A 21,076-nucleotide genomic window follows, 5' to 3' on the forward strand; every position below is an offset into this window, starting at 1 on the left:
AACAGGATCAGGGTCACACAGCTAACAAGTGTCTGAGGACTATTTGAACTAAGGTCTTGATTCTGGGACCAGCGTTCTGTCCATTACAGCACTAGCTGCCCATAATAATGGTAACAATTCTCAAGATATTTACAGTGCCGCACAGTTTGCAAATGGCACCAGAAGCCGGTGATTTGTTTTCTGACAAAGTTTGCCTTAGTGAAGTTTATTTGTTTTTTTTTTTTCTTCAAAAGTGTGATTTTTTCCATATTACTCACAGACATCAGTCCTCCAACTAGATCGCTAGTATGGGGATCTTCGTCTTTAGTGCCCAGCTGAGGAGAGTAGAGTTCTGTGGTCCGTAAAATTTCCAAAACTCTATCCAAGGCTTCTGCTACAGTTACTGGGCTATTCTCCTGGGCAGCATTGATTATGTTAATGACCTGGATAGGGGAGAGAGAGAGAGAGAGAGAGAGAGAGAGAGAGAGAGAGAGAGAGAGAGAGAGAGAGAGAGAGAGAGAGAGAATATGAGTTGATTATGTAGTACAAAAGTGAATATTTCCCTGAAGTTTTTGTACATTGACTCCTGGGCCTAAAAACAAACAAAAAAAGATCACCTTTCTGCCTCAATTTGTTTTTCAGTGGTTAACATCTTAACACTTGATCATATTCTTTTCCATACCTGAATCCCCAGTTGTCATGATATAAGTCCCATTCTAAATCTGCTCCCTTACATCCATCCTCTTCAACCTTAACCCACCATCCTCAATGTACTACTCCAGAGCTAACCCTCCAATCTTGCTTTCAGTTTAAACCTTTTCCTTTTCCCCTCTCCTTCCATTTTCTGTCACTCACTGGCTCCAACCTGATGACTACCTTGATTATCTTTGGCCATCTCTTTCAGTACCAGTTCCATTTTCACTCATACCCCTAAACTCACTGATCCTCATAGAAAGGTCCTTACTCCTTGCTCACCATGGTCACTTCCAGACTCCTTCTACCAATAGTACTTAGTACTTTTTCTTCCTTTGAAGTTTATTCAATCCATATTTATAACCCAATCAAGATTCTGGTAGCTACCTACTGACTCCCAAGATACTCTCTTTCAATGAGTCCAAGGTCTGGGTCACTGAACTTTGCTTTCACTCCAACTCCTGCCTTCATACTATGACACTTCAGTATATATATAATATTTCTTAACTTCCCAGCTCCTCATTCTACTCACTTCCCATGCCAATTCTTCCCTCCACCTTAGTTATACAATATAGACAGACATAACCTTGATCTGCTGTCATTCCATTTCCACATTCAGAAACTAAAAAATTCTTTTATCTCACCATTCTAGCTTTCTATCTATTTACCTTACAACCTCTAACTCTATTCTTCATCCTCATCATGACCTCTAATTCCTCACTTCTCAGTTATCACTCCTCCACTCATTCTACTCTCCATCTAGACTCTCTGGTGAACAGTTTACCTCTCCACTATCTTCTACCCTGAGCCTCCTTATTCTCCAGTCACATATGTCTTGCCAACCTCAGACTTGGATGGCTCCCACCATCTGATACTTTCTGTCCTGTTCAGATACTGGAAAAAAAAAATTCACAAAACTGTGACGATTGGATCCACTACAAATTTGTGTTACATAATTTCAACAAGGCCCTCATTGCAACAAAAACATTTTAATTCTTCCTAGCTGACCACTGACCACAGTGGCCATTCCAAACATTTTCATTCTTCCTCAAACTTACCACAGTATCCTTTTCTCCATCTTTTCAGTTAACAACTTTGTCTCATACTTTGACGAAAAAAAAAAGAGTCTGATGATTCCCAAATCTATTTATTCTACCCTATCTTGATCTTTAGCATCTCTACCTATTAAATGGATGTCTCGAACTGATGTTCCATATATATATATATATATATATATATATATATATATATATACATATATATATCTTAAACTGAACATGTCTAAAACTGAACTTATTATCTTTCCCCCAAAACTTTTTCCTCTTTTGAACTTCTCTCATTGTCAAGGATACCGCTTCCTTCCACCACCCAGATGTCATCTTTAGCTCCTTGCTCACTCTCACCCCATATATCCAATTTCTTGCCCAGTTCTATTTTTGCTTTTACATCTTTTATATACATGTTCTTCTTTCCTTTGACATGGCTACCACCCTGCTGTACAGATCCTTTTCCATAGGAAGACTGAAAACATCTTCACTTATATCTCTTCCCATTCCAGATCATCATTTACCCAATGATTTTCCAAAAGCACACGTATTTCTGACCATCTTGCCCTTTCCTCAAGTTCCCATTGATCCCTATTACCTTCAGAATCAACTAGAAAATCCTTTATTTGTCTTTTCCTACTTTTTGAATTTTCTAATATTTTATTCCCCTTCAAGTACTCCATAATTCAGCACCACTGTTGTCCTTGCTGTTCTTATACAGCCAGTTCTCTGTTAATATTCTGTGGACCTCTCCTCCCTCTGCTCTGGATTCTCTGTGGATCCACCCCTTCCAAGGTTCCATGGCTTCCGTACCTGGGACACCCCCTTTCCCCTTGGAATGGAGGACCTCAACAATAAGATGTACCTGCGCTGCTGCCCCTGCCATCCCCTTCCAGGAGACAGAGCCAGGCCCAGCCCTGTGGTGTCCTGCCACAAAATAGGAATTTACATGCTATGAGAAGTGTGTGCATATGATACTTCTACTCAAGGCCTTTTAAACCAGCTGTCCCTTATGAGTGGAATGCTTTCTTTTCTTCCCTCTGCCTCCTGGCTTCCTTCAAGACTCAGCTCCCATCCCACCTTCTGCAAGAGATCTTTGTTGCCCCCTCCCCTCCACCATTCTTCTATTCCTCTAAAATTATCTCCCATTTATCATATATATATATATATATATTTGCCTTGGGGACAGAGACTATGTTTACATATATATATATATATATATATTTTGTTTGCCTTGGGGACAGAGACTATGTTTTTGTCTTTCTATGTATCCCATAGCATTAGTACCTGGCAATGGAGTGGGAATTTAATAAATACCTGTTGGCTGTCTGATTGATATTTCTAAATGCTTTTAGGCTGTATATTTAAAAAGTTCAATATCAATAGGAAAAGATAAGTACTCCCTCAGGATTTTTAGGATTTTTTGGGACCAAATCTATGATTTCACTGGTCTAGGGATCTCCTGGTAAAGTAGCCCTCTAATAATGAAAATTGGCACTATCCTTACAGAAGAAAGACTAAAAATTCTTCAGAGGTAAGTAAAGATTAGGTGACTTGCCCAATACACACAGCCAATATTTATCAGAACCAGGACTTTATTCCAGATTTTTCTGACTCCAAAGTTCATTCTCTATTCATACGTACTGATGTTTCCTACCTTAGACATACATACACATAGATAGACATGATAGACAATTGCTTGTGATTAAAGACCAGGAATAGCCATCACTCTTTACCTTTGTGATCGGAGCTTCAATGGTCATGGAGTGGATCCTTGCCATAGACGGGTAACGGCGATTCTGCAGACTTGGTGCTGTGGAGACAAGATATGTATGCCTTAGAACAAGAGCACTCTGAAGGACACAGTCTAAATTTTGGAGATGGAGGCCAGCTGGAAGCTTCAGGTCAGAACTATTGCTGATGAGGTCCCCGTGAGCATGGTTGCAAGCCCCGCTTTGCCTTCTGGGGGACCACCACACTGCTCTTCAAAAAAGGATTGGGTTCACTTGTCCCAGAATGATCAGAAACCTGGCCATCATCTGCATTGGCCCAGTCAGACAGGACTAGATTTATGCAGAATGGATGACAGGGGTAGAATGACATGTGATATTCTCATATCACACATATCCACTGAGGAGACCACTGCAGACAAGATCAGATGATAAAGTCTCTCCCCCTCCTCCCGAAAGCCCACTATTGCCACTGCTAAAGCCCTGGTTTGCACATATCATAAATCTTTTCAGATTTTCAAATATATGCCTGGCATGTAGTGAGTAGTTAACAAATGAAGAATACATTGATTTATTCATTGTTTCCATAAGCAGGATTTTTGAAAATGACATTTCTAGATATTGGTATTATATGTATATTATACAACATCCATAACAAATGATATATTCTTAGCTTTTAGCAATGTAAAGTTTTTTCTTTATGGTCATTGCTATCTATTCCTCTCTCCCTACCTCTCTCTTCCCTCTTTCCTTCCTTCCTTCCTCCCTCCCTCCATCTTTCCTTTCTCCCTCCCTCCCTTTCTTCCTTCCTTCTTTCCTATCTCCCTTCCCTTCCTTCATTTTTCCCTTCCCTTTTTCCTTCCTTCTTTCCTTCCTTTCCTTCCTCCCTCCCTTCCTCCTCCTTTCCCTTCTTTTCTTCCTTCTCTCCTCTCCTCTCTCTCATCTTTCTTTCTTTCCTTCCTTCCTTTCTCCTTCCCTCTCTCCCTCCTCTCCCATTTTCTTCCCTTCCTTCCTTCCTTCCTTCCTTCCTTCCTTCCTTCCTTCCTTCCTTCCTTCCTTCCTTCCTTCCTTCCTTCCCTATTTTTGTCATGCTGCTAGAAGACAGTTGAATTAGGTCTAGCATTAAAGTCAAAAGACTGATTTGGGTCTTTCTATTCAACTCAAGGATAATTTACTAGTAGTAAAAACTTTCTAAGTCATAGTCTTACTTATTGGAAGTTCTAATAAAATGCAGCTTGACCTAAAGAAGAAACACATTTTTTTTAAATGTCTATTTCCTAGCTGTTTCAAGTACTTTAAGTGCTTGCTAGTTTAGTAGAGGTGTCCAGTAAAAAGCATAAATTAGTCCTCAAACACAGGGAGATAAATGTCTTGTCAGGTGTTTGATTTCACAGTATAATACATGCACAAAATCAATAAACAGTGATATGTAACAAGGAAAGAATGTTAAGAAAAGAGAAAGCAAGTGGAGACAGAAAAACTTTTTTTTTAAGCTTAACTTATTAAGATCACGAAACAACATTATAAGGAAGAAATTATGCTGAGTGTTCCATATGCCCTTCCTTTGAATCAAAGTTTAACTAAAAAAACAAACAAACAAAAAAAACCCAAAAACAAAAGACCCCAACCACAATCCAAAACGTGTAGAAGTCATTATGATTTAAGCATCAAATTGCCTTTAATTCATAAAGGGCTGGTGAGTTCAACTCCACATACGCTGGAATATAACCTAATGGATTTATCCTAGGATTCAGCAGATTTAGCAGGTACATGATACAGTGGATGGACTGCTGGACTTGGAGTCAGGAAGACTCAAATTTGTGAGTTCAAATCTACTTCAAGATACTTCCTAGCTGTGTGACCCTGCACAAGTCACATAACCCTATTTGTCTCAGTTTCCTCATCTGTAAAATGACCTGGAGAAGGAAATGGCAAACCACCCCAGTAATTTTGCTAAGAAAATTCCAAATGGAGTCATGAAGAGACAGATATAACTTAAAAACAACTGAAAAACAACGAAAAGGATTCATAGATTAAGTAAAGTGCTCAGGGTTAAGTGGCAGAGGAAGAATTTTAATCTAGGCCTCTCCTGAATTCAAGTCCAGCACTCTATCCTCATCACCTATATAATTAGAAGAAAAATACTCTGAAACCTTATAATTTTTTAAAAATTTATCAAAACATGTTTAGACATATTCTGAAAGCTAGTTTCTCATTTCCTTTGGATTATTTTAGCTCTCTCTTATATATGTTGATCAGTTGTCTTTCAATCATGTCTTCTCCCTCTTATTTTCTGCTGTTAAAAAACAAATAAAAATGTGAATTAGGAGGTTTCTTACCATCACTACTTCGAGATGTTATTGACTTAACATCAATAGATTCTTTCCTCCTATTCTTGTATCTAAATGAGTGAGACTCTATGAAAATGAAATGAGAAGAGAAGAATGATTAGTTTACAGTTTATTCACAGGTGAAATTTCACATATAGTCCTCTGAACACTTAAAATTTGCCTCCTTTACTATAAAATACCATACTAAACTATAAAAATTTTAAAGAAAAGCAAAATATGAATTCTTAAAATAGTAATAAAGACACAAGATATTTTCAGTATTATTCAATTTTATCAGTATAATGATATTCTTAATTCTTTATACCCTATTAATGAAGCTTATTGTCAGAGAGATATTTGGTATGATTAGGATAATATTTCTTTGAAAATAAAAAACTCATTGTAAAGGAACGATTGTGACTTAGAAATAATATTAAAATGTTTAGAGCCAGTGTAGCTTCTTTCTCATCTGGGTGTTTGATTCTCAATGAGGGCATCCTCTCCATTGGTCTGCACTGCCAACTGACCACAACATCTCCCATGTTATTATTTTCCATGTCTTTCCATAATCTTCCATACGGGCCATCACCCAACATATTAGTAGCTTTCTTTTGTTTTAAGAAAAAAATTTAAAGAAAAATTAAACTAAATTAAAATTGAAACATTTATTTTAAGTATTTTAAAGATGCCAGTGCAGCCCATTAGGTCTTTCCACTTATTACCTACTTCCTCTTTTGAACACATGTGATTTTAATTATGTCACCATAGGTGGTGAACTGCTGCTTATATATATCCACTATGCTTCCTTAGATTTTCCTTAGAAAAAAAAGCAGCTTTAATTGCTTAGATATTGCACTATCCCCTGCCTTATAATCAGATTGCATTACAAAAGAAAAAACATTCATAAAGTGAAAGGTTTTTGTGGGAGCTAAATGCTTGAAATCATTGAAAGCAACATTTTAATTTCCCAAATTCAATATATCTCACTTTTCCTTTTGTTCAATCCAAAGCTCAGCTTATTATCTATCTGTAGCATCTATCCAAATACATACATATATATGTCTCTAAATCTCTATCTATTTCAATATTTCCATAAATCTATTATCTGTTTGGTGCGGGTACTATCTTCAATAGGGTAAATGGAAACTTTGCCTTTTCATTCTGCATATTTCTTTTAAATGTTCTCTCATAAAACCTCTATAAAAGATCCATTCAATGCACTGAAAGCCTTTTCCAAGTCTTTTAACACTTTGAGGGTACCAAAGTAACATTGAGATTTTGCACTTGTTACTTATCATTTTCATTACATGCCCATTTCATTTTGGGGCATGTAGAATCTTTTGAGTAATTATGGATATCATTAACTAGGCTTTATAGTATTCTGAGTCTTGCTGTTGTCAGCATAAAGTCCTTTATCAAAAGGGAGAATTAGTGGATTTCACTAATTATATAGAATACATATATATAGATCAAGAGTCTAATCTTTGAGTATGACAATTTAGAGTAGACACTATAAAGGCTGACTGTGATTCATTTCCATTGGGCTACCTGATATGGTTTACCAAGGTATAAAATTTGTTATAGTGTTCTCACCTGTCTGAGACTTGTCTCCTGAATCTCGGTGAATCTTGTGTATCTAAATTTATTTAAAATAAAATAGATTATTCAAAAAGAAAAGAGAGAGATTTAATTTTTTAACTCCATTTTCCCAAAATCTTCCACAGAAAGTTTTCTGAAAATGTGTATTGATTCAAATATGAAAAGAGGCAACAGACACACAATATAGGATATTGCAAATTCTATGGCACCTTTATATATTCACAGAATCACAAAACCACAGCAAAGAAAGTATCCCAAAAGGTCATTTAATTTATTGTCCTTTATCTCTGATAGCACATTTCAATCATGGGAAATCTAGCATGGTTTTTAAAATCTCTTGACATAAAGTGACTCAGACTTTGTTGCTATAAATAAACTTAAGTGTTTTAAGAGGGTGATATTATTGTATTCCTTTGGTTCCTATTTAATCAATGTATTGTTAAAAAACTGAAATGTAACATTGAAATAAGCACAACTGTAGAGAATTCTTTTTTAAAAAAAGCTTCCCTGAAGTTCATCATTTTCAATAATATGAGCAACAGTTAAAGAGCCTTGATAAAATACATTTTTTTTCTCTCAGGACAGAAAGATTATTGGTACAGAATGTTTCATATACGGCCAATGTAGTCACTTTGGTAGTTTATTATTTTACATAAGAGATTATCTTTGATACAAGAATGGTCTTCTGTGTGGTCACTTGCTGGGGGAGCTGGTTATTAGGAAGTGATTGTGATTTTTAAAAAAATCAATAGAATATTTTTAAAAAGAATATGGAATTAGCTTGTGAACTTTCTTCTTTAACGACTAAGAGCTAGTTGATTATCTGATTAGCAAGATGGCTCCATAAGCTGTTTTCAGCATAACTTCTGTAACCTCAAAACTGTAAGAAGTGCACTTAATTTATATTAATTACATCTGAAGCAAAAACATCTCCATACAAGATAACACCTTCACTTTCTGAAATAATTGTGGAGGATCAAATTGCCTGAAGTTCCCACGCATTCCTTTTTCTTAATGCTCAAACAATATATTTATTGATTTAGAACAACAAAAAAGCCTCTCAAAAAGTGTAAAGATGCACAATTTAAAATATCATCCTAGAGATCATACAGTAGCTGCTTATACAATTGTACAGGAGACTTTATTTTGTGTGTGTGTGTGTGTGTGTGTGTGTGTGTGTGTGTGTGTGTCATGGACTCCTCTGGGCTTTTGGTGAAGCCTATAGATCCCTTCTCTGAATATTTTTAATTGAATAAAATAAAACACATAGGATTACATTATGTTGAAATAAAGTTATTAAGGAAAATAATATTTAAGAAGTTCAGAGGCCCCAGGTGAAGAATTTCTGGGTTAGATGAGTATTTTTCATCAGCATTTGCCACAAGTCATTGATCTAGATTGAGGAAAATATTTGTGGGTTATTGAACTGTCTGTAGTGCTGTCTCCTTCTCTGCTCTCTTTGCTGTCTTCCTCTCCCCACTTTCTTTGTCTCTCTCTCCTCCAACTCTTTCTGTTTTTCCTCTCTCATTCTTTCTCTTATGTACATAAGAGAGAATGTTGTAATTAAAACTGAACCAAGCACAACAATTATATTAGCCATTTAAAGACATGATAAAGTCACATCTGTTATTTCTGCTTTCTGGATAAATAAAGGCTTTTGACTTTTTATTTTGGTAGAAGGTTAATGAACACATTTTTAAAAAGCTAATATTTTTTAGTTATCAGTCCCTAGGAGTCAATCCTTAAATGTATTTATGATCTAATTTATGTAGGTACTCATTCCAAGAATGCATATTGTAAGTCATCCACATTTTTCCATCTTGTATGTCCCTTGTCCATGTCCTCCCATAAATCCACTGGAGGGCACCCACCCAATGCCCACTCACTCTCACCACTCCTCTCTCGCCTCTGTGTTGCTCTATGTAGATACAAACCACCCAACTTCTACCTTTGCTGGTCCTGATCCTGGCTCCCCATGACAATGATTCAGTTTCAACCCAACCTGCTTTATAAGAGGAGAAAACACTGAGAGTCACATAACAGAAAGAAGGCACAACTGAGGGCTACAACTAAATCTCTCTCTCCCATCAGAATCTGCACATGGACCCATTGGTGCCTCCTTGCTTCCCAAATAGAATTAGGCTGGAGAAAGAATATACAGTGTACAGTGGGAAAAGGAGGAGTCAAATAGTGAGACTGAAAGCACAACTACCAAGGACAGAGGGAAAAGAATAAAAGCAAATGAGCCAAGAAAGAAAGGCTGGGTAGGTAAATAAGCCCAAATATTAAGCAAATAAATTTACAATAAGATATTCTCTCCCTCCCTCCCCCCCCCTTTCTGTCTCTGTCTCTCTCTCTTTCTGTCTCTCTCTCCCCCCCCCCATTTTCTCTCTCTCCCCATTTTTCTCCCTCTCTCTCTCCTTCCTCCTCTTTTCCTTCCCCATCTCTCTTTCTCTCTCTGTCTTTCTGTCTCTATCTCTGTCTCTCTCTCTCCACACATTACACATACACATATGAATAACCAAAAATTTTGAAAACAAATAGCAAAATTATAAACATTTTGTATTTCCCAGAAATAACTGAATAACAATGAGACACTTTGAAACAGCACAAAAGGAAAATAAACTTTCAAAAAAGTAGAAATTATGAAAATTATGTCAGAAATTAGAGATGTCAAAGAACAAATAAACAAATGTAGAGAATCTTTTAAAAATAAGAGAGGATTTGAAAATGATATATTTAGAACTCAAAAAATATAAAAGTAGGAGAATATTTGGTAAAAGATATGCAAAATACAATTTAAAAACATAAATAAAGAGAGATGCGGTCATACACACACCCCTCTGCTGGGGAGGCTGAGGCTAGTAGCTCACTTGAGAATTTTGAACTACAAAAAAATGAAGTCCAGCATCCAAGGAATGAGGTCTATGGAGCTGCCTAACATGGGAAGAAAATCAGTTCAAGTCAGAAATAAAGCAAGTCAAAGCTTCAATTCTAATTAAACACTTCCAGCCCATGTGAGATAGGGAGATCTATCATTTTTTAATAATTCAAAATGGCTACACTTAAAGACAGGATGGACAGAGATAATTTAAATATGATATATTATCATTTGAAATGACCGAATATTATACTCCAAAAAATGTAAGAAAAAGTCCAGAATCTGAAAACAGATGGGAAAGTATGATGGGTAAAATCAGGTATCTCACCATCTGCGAAGAGTCACAAGCTTAGAACTCTAAGGTATTTACACCTTGGAATAACTATAGAGTAAAGTAGAATTTGAATATCCATTTACAGTCAGGATCTATGTGAAACACGAGAAAAGAGTGTAATATCATATTCTGAAAAAAGCAAAAAAGCATATTCTGAATGTAATCCAAAACAAAGCAGCCCACAAAACAGAGTCTACTCACCAATGGAAAATATAGACATTTAATAAAAAGGAGAAATTTAAGTCATTCCTTTGAAAGAAAACAGTGAGTAATTAACCTACAAATATTTCAAATAGGAAAAAAAAAACATAACAGCATTTCAGGAACCTAGTTAAAGCAATCCCTATAGGATAAACTATATTTCTAAAAACATGCATCAATTATTAGAAAGAAAAGCTTAATTAATAAATTTATAATTAACAAAAAAGAAGACATCTTAAATATAACAGATGAAATTAAAACAAAACACCATAGAAATAAATCATGAGCAAAAACTATAAGCTTATTTAATACTAAAAAAAAGTATTGAAAAACTTTGGGTAATTTGATTTTAAAAAGAGAGAGAAAAAAAATCAAATGACCAAATTAAAAAATAAACAAAGTGAATAAATAATGAGTAGAGAATAAATAAAAAGAATTCCTATAATCACCAGTTATATGCCAGCAAAATGGAGAGCGGAAAGGATCATTGCCTGCAAAATTATAAAATAACCAAAAAATATAGATTTTAAACCACTAAATTTTAGAAGAAACATTAAATAAGCCACAAATGAACTACCAAAGGTCGGATAGCCTTGATTTAAATAAATTCTATCAAATGTTTAATGTGTAATTAATTCTTATGCATCAAAAGTTATTCTCAATATCTGAGGAAAAGGTATTTTATCCTGCTCTTTTTACAATAACAATTATAGTCCTAATACATAACCAAAGAAGGATAAAGCAGAAATAGAGAACTATAGATTGATATTGTTAATGAATGCTGATTCAAATTTTAAAAATAAAATTCTATCAAAACAATTAGAACATATATGTGTATATGTGGGTATGTAAATTATCCACTACAATCACTGCTTCTAGACTTTAAACTATATTATGTCATAAAGCAGAAGTCATCAAAATAAATAAAATAGAAAAGTATATCAATGAAATATATTAGAAAAATAAGATCAGAAACAATCTAACACAATAGTTTAGTATCTGAGAAATCCAATAATATAAACTTGTGATATAAAATATCAAATGTTATTTGATAATAATTATTGGAAAGATGCAATTTGATATAAAACATACGAGAGTATACTACAATAAGTTCCAAATCGATGCCTGACCCAAATATAAAAAGTCATATAACAATGATTAGACGAGAAAGGTACTTTCATAACTGTGGCTAGGAAGAGATTTTTTTTTAAGTTTTTGATATACTTTTCTTTCTTTATAACATACATTTCCCAATGCATTCCTCCACTTTCCTTTCCCAAAGAGCTATTGTTCATTTTGTTGTTCAGTTGTTTAAGCTATGTCTGATTTTTTATGACTCCATTTGACATTTTCTTGGCAAAGATACTGAAGTGGGATACCATTTTCTTCTCCAGCTCATTCTACTATTGGTTGATTGCTGTCCTTTCTTTTTAAAAAAGACCAAAATGACATCATTTGTTAGAGCTGAGCTCCAGTGTGTCCAACAGTGCCTGATAGATCAATACAAGCTCAGGATGCTCTGACACAGGTTGGACACCAATAGTCCCTAGGAACATTTGAGATGGATTCTTTTTTTTGTTTTGTTTTGTTTTCTTGCTGAGGTAATTGGGGTTAACTGACTTGCCCAGGGTCACACAGCCAGGAAGTTTTAAATGTCTGAGGTCAGATTTGAACTTGGGTCCTCCTGACTTAAGGGCTGGGGCTCTATCCACTGCGCCACCAAGCTGCCCCCTGAGATGGATTCTCTAACTTTAAGTATCTTGCATTTCTTTTGGGCTAACCCAATTCTTCTTTGCTCTTAGAGTCCAGCACCTTCTCTGATGAGGACGCACCATGCTGGGTGGTCCTGAGCCACGTCATCAAATGAATTCTTAAGTTCTTAAGGGAGACCTTGAGAGTGCCCTTGTAATGCTTTTTGTGACCATCTTGTGGTCGTTTTACTGATGAGAAAACTGAGACAAACATGGTTAAAGGACTTGTCCAAAATTACATCACTAGTAAGTATCTGAAGCCAGATTTAAGATGAATCTTCCTGATTCCAGGCCTGGTACTAGCCATGCATCCCTCATAACAAAGAATAAAAAAGAGGGAAAAAATCAGTTCAAAAAGACAAACACCCTGTAGTTTTCCACATGAATATGCTAGATTGGGACTATTTAACTATTCAAGGGATAGAAATTCTCATGAAAGCTAAAATAAACAATTTTTATTTCTTAAAATTATAACTTGGCCAAAGTCATAAAGATAGTAAATATCAGGTGAGAATATCACAAGTAGAGGGCTTATGGGGAAGTAGGGGTGTCGGGGTACACATACAGAAATAACTATGATGTTAAAACAAATGCCATTAACAATCATTGGAAATCAATACATGTCCCATCAATTTTAAAATGACTTCTTTATTCATCATCAGTTTCTTTAGGATGCACAAATGTTGATGATCATTTACACTAATAACCAGTGAGAAATTACTTTAATACTACTAATCACAGATATAGTTCTTCTGTGTATGGATCTCACTTGCTCTTTTGTCAACCTCTGTTCATGAGAATTAAAAATAAGAAAGATCAGAGGCACCCAGGTGGCCCAGTGAATAGAGTTCTAGGCCTGGAGTCTTCAAAACTAGTTAAAATCCAGCCTTAGACACTTATTAGCTATATAACTCTGAGCAAGTCAATCTCTGTTTGGTTCATCTGAAGTCATTTGTTTTCAGTTTTATCATCTACAAAATGGGATTAATAATAGCCTACCTTGCAGGGTTGTTATGAAGATCATAAGAGATGATATTTATTAAGGGCTTAGCACAATGCCTGGCAATAGTAAGCACCATATAAATATTTATTATTATTACTATTTTTCCTTTACTAGATTTGGGCTTTTTGGTTAAAATCTATGATGTGATCAGTGTGGTAACAATTTTCCCCAGATTACAGATAAATTACATCATAGATCCATAATTATATGCAATTTATAATTGTAGTGGAACATTGAGAAGTTAAGTGGCTTGCTCATAGCTGCATAACTAGAATGTATGAAGGGGCACAAACTCAGGTCTTCTGGACTACCAAGCCCAGCCTTCCCATACTCTATCATCAAAGTGATTTTCTCTCTTTTTGCCCCAATATATGCATACATATTTATATAATTATCTTGCTGTACAAGAAAAAACAGATCAAAAAGAAAAAAAATGAGAAAGAAAACAAAATGCAAGTGAATAACAACAGAAAGAGTCAAGATGCTATGTTGTGTTCTATTCTCTTCATCACTGAACAACTAGAACTGGTTTGAATCATCTCATTGTTGAAGAGAGCCACGTCCATCAGAATTGATTATCGTATAGTCTTCTTGTTGCCATGTATAATGATCTCCTGGTTCTGCTCATTTCAAAGTGATTATGCATGCTGATATGTATAGTTCCTTCCAACATCACAACTAAAACTCATCTGTTAACAAATATCTTGAATAGACAAGCATTGGCAGTTAAGTGGGACAGTGGATAGGATATCCACTGTGGATATTCTGGAAGACTCATATTCAGTTAAAATCTGACCTTAGACACTTCCTGACTATGGAATTCTACACAAGTCACTTGGTCCTTTTTGCCTCAGTTTCCTTATCTGTAAAATGAATTGGAGAAGGAAATGGGCAAACCACTCCAGTATCTTTGTCTAGAAAATCCCACGTGAGATCTACAAATAGAAAGACTCAACTGAAAAATGACTGAACAAGCCACGATAGGAAGCCAATCAACTATTTTAAATGTTAGTTAAAGCTCAGATGAAAATCTTAGATTTAGGCCTAGAAGGGACTTTAACAGCCAACTAGGCTGGAGAGTGACTTGATTAAGGTCACACAAGAACTAAACAGCAGATTTGAGATCTAAACAGAAATTCCTCATCTCAAAATCCAGGATCCTCTCCATCAACTATATTTTAGACTTTGCAGTCACCATAAAATATAAACCCAAAGTCACATCAACTCTTAGGGACAGAAAGTTTACCGTGAGGCATAGGTAAAAAGAAATTGCAGTTCTGCTTGTGTTTCTATTTTGAAGAACAAACATTTGTTCCTGCCTTCTGATAAATATAAAATGAAAAGTGGAAAGGGAAAATTTTGATGTATTCTTCACTCAAAATTCTTCTATATAATTCTAGAAATCATTAAGAGCTGTTATATGACAAACACTCATCTGTGATATCCTGCCTATAATGTGACTAAAGGCTGTGACTCATCCTTTTCCACATGGATAAGGCCTTTTTATTTTTTCTGTAACCAACTGTTTTATAGTTTTTCTTAGTGAGAAAGATCATTTGCTACAACGACTTTGAGTTGGGTATGAATCTAAGATATTGCCATAAGTACAAATCTTTTCTTGCAAATTGTTTTCTCTTTTTACTTTAAGCCAGAAGCAATGCTTAATCGCTCAGCTTTTCTCTTTGAAAACAATAAATAAAACCATCCCAGCTCTGCAGCACACATAAAACCTTATTCTTGTCCTGCTCTTGTTCTGCCCTGCAGGGAAATAATTCAACTGTAGGAGTTCTGGAGATTTCAAAGGAAGCTTTGAGCTTTGACCTTACTGGTTTGCCACTGGCCCCCTTGTTATTTCTCCAACAGGATGCTCCATCTCCCAACCCTGGGCATTTTGAAAGGTTATCTCCCATGTCTGGAACTCCCTCCTCATCTCTGCCCCTTGGCATCCCAGCCTTCCTTCAAGTCTTGGCTAAAACCCTACATCTATAAGAAATCCTTCACAATCCTCCTCTTAATGCTACTTCCCTCTCTGTTAATTATTTCCAATTTATCTTGTAGATAATTTGTACATAATTGTTTGCTTCTTGTTTCCTCATGCTCCTTGAGAGCGGGGACTGCCTGTTTTGCTTTTTTTTTTTTTTTTTTTTTTGTATATCTAGCACTTAACACACAAACATATTTATTTATATGTTAACACACACATATAGTGGGTATTTAATAAATGTTTAAAATGTTTGTGGACTGACTAGCCAAATCAAATGAGATGGGCTTACTGTAACATCTCTCTCATTTGAATTTACTTATGCACTCCAGGAACTGAAATTGTCAGGACAAGTGTGTGAATTGGGCTGGGTTGAGGGGAGGGAGAAGATGCCCGTTGGTACTGATCTGTCAGTGCTGATCAAACTTCTTTTCTGCAAATGAGTTCCCATTTGGCATTAAGAGGAAGGCCATAGAGCAAATATCCCTTTCTAGAGGCCCTCATATCTTTCTTGCTAAGAGGAACATCTATTTCTTGTACTTTGTAAACATTAATAAATGTTTATTGATTGATTGATTTTGAAAACATTAGTACTTTGGTCTCTCAGAATGATCTCATTTTCTAAGCCTACAGGTAACTCTGGTTAAGTCATATAGTTTAGGTCACCTAGTTCTGTCAGCAGAAAGCTAGAAAGTTGCTGGTCCTTATTCTTTTTTTTTTTTAATAATTATAACTTTTTATCGACAGAACCCATGCCAGGGTAATTTTTTATAACATTATCCCTTGCACTCACTTCTGTGCTGGTCCTTATTCTTTTGGGACAACAGAAGAGGGCAGAAGATTGGAGATCCAATCAACTGACAAACACAAGGGGCCTCCCTGATCAAATATATTTTACCAACAGTCATGTGTGTTCAAGATAAAATGCAAATATTCTTGGAGAAGATTAAACCTCCATACAAATCTTATGGGAATTCAGTCATTCCTATCTAGAAGTAACTATTTTGATTCAATTACTTTCATCCCAACCTAGAGGTCAGATTATCAATGAAATAACGAAATGGTAGTTTTTTTTGAAAGTGAGGAGGGAGAATGGGAAAAACTTAGATTTTTGTTACTCTTGGGGATAACAAACCTGGAAGGATCCTAAAATGGAAAGATTTATAAAGTTAAAAGGCAATAGGATGGTTTTATAAAAGTGAAAAAGAAGCCAGAAGGTAGGAAAAAGGGTTTAGAAAGGGAAATCAGTGGGCACCAAAAAATAAATTGCCATTCTATCTGTGGTACCTGTATCCTATTCTAGACTTGACCTAATATAGTCAGATTTTTATTAAAATTATCACTTGGTATTCCATCTCACCTTACTTTTACATTTATATAGATTGTACTTGTGCCTGGAACCTCATGCTTTATCCTTACTTCTACTTCTTAGAATTTCTGGCTTCCTTCAGAATTTAGCTTGAGAACCATCTTCTATATTAGCCTTTCCCCATTCACTCTCTTCTTCCTTGCCCTCCACATTTTACAATTGCTTAATATTAACTTTGTATTTGTCACATAGTAGGTATCAAATATTTGTTGATGGACTGATCATTACATTGATATAGTTACTGATGTACATGTTTCTCTGACAGAATATAAGCTCCTTGAGGGAAGGTAATTTTTCAATCACATGGAAAATAGATCCTGGGTCTTCTAAAACCCAGCACTTTACCACACTGCCTTTTCTTAATAACTTGGCATATTGGAAAAACTACCCAACTTTTGGTTGGAGAAATGTTAGAGGATGGTGATGATTTCATTGTACCTTTATGTGAGGATATGTGCCAGAGGATGATTGAGCAAAGTGATATTTTATAAACCATCAGCTGACTCAGTACTGATTTTAATTTATGAAAATTCTCTTTCTTAAAGCCTAATGTCTGACAGCTGTTTTATTCGTGACCTGGAGCAGATTTCGTTGATAAGTAGTGTACTTGTGCTTACCTCACTGGTTTTTCATGATCTAGCTTGAATTCATTTCTTTGTAATCAACAAACAGAAACTGGAGGCTAAATAGTTTCAACAAGAAAATTCACTCTATTTCAAGTTTTTCAGTCTTGAGGAACTGCCAATAACCGATGGCAATTTTGCTCAGCACTTTTTTAGTGAACTCCCATATGCATGCTGGATTCTGGCAAGAGCATAAGAGAATTGCCAAGATCCAACATTTTTCTACTCTCATTATACTAGCACTCAAGAGAGAGTCATTAAACTATTTAATGACACCACTGCTTCATTTGTACTGCCATTAGCATAAGATCCAAGTTATCACTAGGACTAATGCTTTATAAATCAAGTCCCTAGAGATCTAAACAAGAGAAGACACAGCACAAAGGGAAGATGAGTGATAATGGCAGGGCAGAGGGCTAAAATAGCTCCATCTCCATGAGACGTGCGCTCCCGAAAATGCTGTTCATCCAAAACCTCATTTTAGTTCACATGAGCAATCAGCCTCAAAATGTCCCATTGCTGTCCTGCCACATTGCCCCTAGTTTATCTTCACTTTGAAACAGGACAAAATATTTTGAATGGGGTCAATAAGAAATACATGTTGTGAGATGAGCACCAAGTGAAAGAAAATGTTCACTTCACGGGCAGTTCTATTTGGTAAACATTTCTCCTTTGTGGCCCTGCAAGACTTTAAAGAATTTAATGTCTATAAAACTCTCCAGAAAGTCAAGAGGAAGAAAAGCTAAGCCTCCAAGAGAAGAGTAGCCTTGACTAGAGCTGAAGAGAGACAAAATGAACGTTTGGTGGGACCATTAATTGAGGCTTTGCATGAACCACTGTAGTCCCAATTTTTGGATAAGAGAATGGGAACATAAGAGAGGCTGACAGAACTTCTTTATGATGCTCTTCTCTTGGGGCTCCAAATTACCAGGATTTCTCAATCAGCTTAATTAAGCATTGGCTATGTGTTAGGATACAAAGATAAAGTAAAAAGACCCTGGGCTTTAGGAGATTACATTCTGAGGTGGAGTAGTAGGGTGAGGGAATCAGGTCTTACTTCTTTTCACAGTGATGAGGAAGAAGTATCTGCTTAATATCCTAGAGACTAAGCAACCAGTTGGTGCAGTGGATAGAGTGAATGAGGAAAGACTTGAGTTCAAATGTGACCTCAGAGACCCACTGTTTGACCCTGGCCAAGTCACTGTTTGCCTCAGTTTCCTCATTTGTAAAAAGAGCTGAAAAAGGAAATGACAAACCACTCCAGTATTTTTGTCAAGAAAACCCCAAAGGGGTAAAAAAAAATGGACATTACTTGAAACTATGGAACAAGTATCTTTTCCTATCCTAAAATGAAATTTTTCCATTCTACAGCCATGTTCTGCTTCAACTAGTCTACTACAAGGTATACTAGATCTGCTGTCTAAAGAAGGGATTTTCCCACATCATTGTCCCTAAAGCCAACAATAGTATGCTGTCCAATTGGTTCCTCCAACAATGTCCTTCATTCTTCATCTTAATTCTTCAATATCTCCCAACATTCTTTGCATTCAACTATTTTACTACAAGGTATACTAGATCTGTTCTCTTCAGAAGGGATTTTCCTAAATAATTGTTTTTAAAACCAACAATATTGTGCTCTCCATTGGTTCCTCCATTATTCATCTTAATTCTTCAACATCTCCCAATATTCTATGCATTCAACTATTTTACTACAAGGTATACGAGATCTGCTATCTTCAGAAGGGATTTTCCCAGATAATTGTTTTTAAAGCCAACAATATTGTGCTCTCCATTGGTTCCTCCATTATTCATCTTAATTCTTCAACATCTCCCAATATTCTATGCATTCAACTATTTTACTACAAGGTATACGAGATCTGCTATCTTCAGAAGGGATTTTCCCAGATAATTGTTTTTAAAGCCAACAATATTGTGCTCTCCATTGGTTCCTCCATTCTTCATCTTAATTCTTCAACATTTCTCAACATTCTATGCATTCAACTATGTTACTACAAGGTATACCAAGATTCTATGCATCTGGTCATTCTCTAGACCTTGCACCATATTGGCAAAGACCAATGACATCATTTGGCCCACCTGGACCCACCATATACACACCCACTATATCCAGAATGCCTCTAGGTAGAAGGGGATAAGGCTGAGAAGCTGCATGTCTCTCCCTCTCAAATAATAGCAAGGTATGTCTGTTCACATTCTCCTTCCCCCAAGTCTAAGTAAATTAGAAGTAGATACTCCTCTCAAAAATGTTGGTATCTTCCTACTCTGCTAACTAGATAATATGTGGTGAAGTGGAAAGCACCATTATGAAACATGGTTTTGGATCCTATCTCTGACACTATATGTGTGACCTCAATTTTCTTAGCTGTAAAATGGATATGAGAATTACCTACCATAAGAAAGATGTTTTAGAAATATGAATCTTACTAGACAGTCTTTACTTCAACTAACTGTCACATCCTCCATCTTTTCATTACTAATTAATCAATAAACATTTTTTTAAGCACCTACTAAGAGCTTGCACTGTGCTAGGAACTGGGATTACAAATATATTACAAAACAATGTATGGTCATAATGAATTCTGCCCATTTGCCAAACTTCTTGCTCTAAGACCTTACTGGATTAAGCAGAAATCAAGTAAAAATGGCCTATCATACTCCCATATTTGCCTTTTCTGAATATGTAGATCATCACTTTTTGCCTCTTTGATACATATAATACAATATATATTTGTTTTTATATCAAGTATTTAAAAAATATAATATGATATTTAGTCAGTTGTCAGTTAATCCTTTCCAATCACTCAACCAAAAAGTATTTACTGGAAATCTTCTATGTGCTCAGTCTTTTAAGATCAGTTCCTAAAGTCAAGGGATTTACAATTTGAGGAGATCAAATTTATGCTCATGAAACAAGCAAAAAAAAAAAAAAAAAACAAACTAAGCAATTAAGTGTTCAATTGTGTGGTACAGATTTTAATGCTGTCTGTAATTATGATTGTACCAGAGATCATGCATTTGTGGATTGTTATTAGTACTTATTAAAGTAATGATGATTGTATTATCTATCACTCAATTAAATGATTATTGCTTAAACATCTATTAACTAGGCAGACACTATGCTAGGCACAACATGTATTAAAAGAAAATACATGTTATGAAATATAGAAAATTATTATTTTAAAAGAAAATTATGGATGAATCCAGTTAGAAAGGGTCTTAGGGATGATCTAGTCCAAATCCTCATTTAATACATGGGGAAAATGATTCTCAAGTAGGTGGAGGGACTTGTTAATAGCACATGGTTTGTGAAGGTGAGAATCAGTATTAATATCCTTCTCCCCTAATTCCAAGGCCCATGATTCTTCCCCTTGTTATATACTGCTTGCTGCTTCTTGCTTTTTTTGTGGCACATGGTGCTGCTACATTTTCCACTCTGGTAGGGCTGACCAGAGGAGGCTGCTCTCCTTAGCTAAGAATGGTAAATGGGAATAATTCTCTTAATTTAGTCTGGAAATGCTCCATTAGAAACTGAGCC

At 35.6% G+C, this 21,076-nt stretch overlaps 1 protein-coding gene across 1 annotated transcript in view; it reads right to left on the reverse strand.

Moving 5' to 3' along the window:
- The window catches only part of PDE8B (phosphodiesterase 8B), a 278,793-nt gene that overhangs the window by 31,003 nt on the left and 226,714 nt on the right, over window positions 1–21,076 (reverse strand). The window contains exons 11-14 of the mRNA XM_051991842.1: window positions 7,372–7,414; window positions 5,788–5,865; window positions 3,455–3,531; window positions 258–422 (exon numbers count right to left, since the gene is read on the reverse strand). Of these exons, the coding sequence (XP_051847802.1) occupies window positions 258–422; window positions 3,455–3,531; window positions 5,788–5,865; window positions 7,372–7,414 (363 nt within the window). The remainder of the gene's footprint in view (window positions 1–257; window positions 423–3,454; window positions 3,532–5,787; window positions 5,866–7,371; window positions 7,415–21,076) is intronic.

The sequence above is a fragment of the Antechinus flavipes genome, chromosome 1 (genome assembly GCF_016432865.1).
Source record: "Antechinus flavipes isolate AdamAnt ecotype Samford, QLD, Australia chromosome 1, AdamAnt_v2, whole genome shotgun sequence".
NCBI classification, from domain to species: Eukaryota; Metazoa; Chordata; class Mammalia; order Dasyuromorphia; family Dasyuridae; genus Antechinus; species Antechinus flavipes.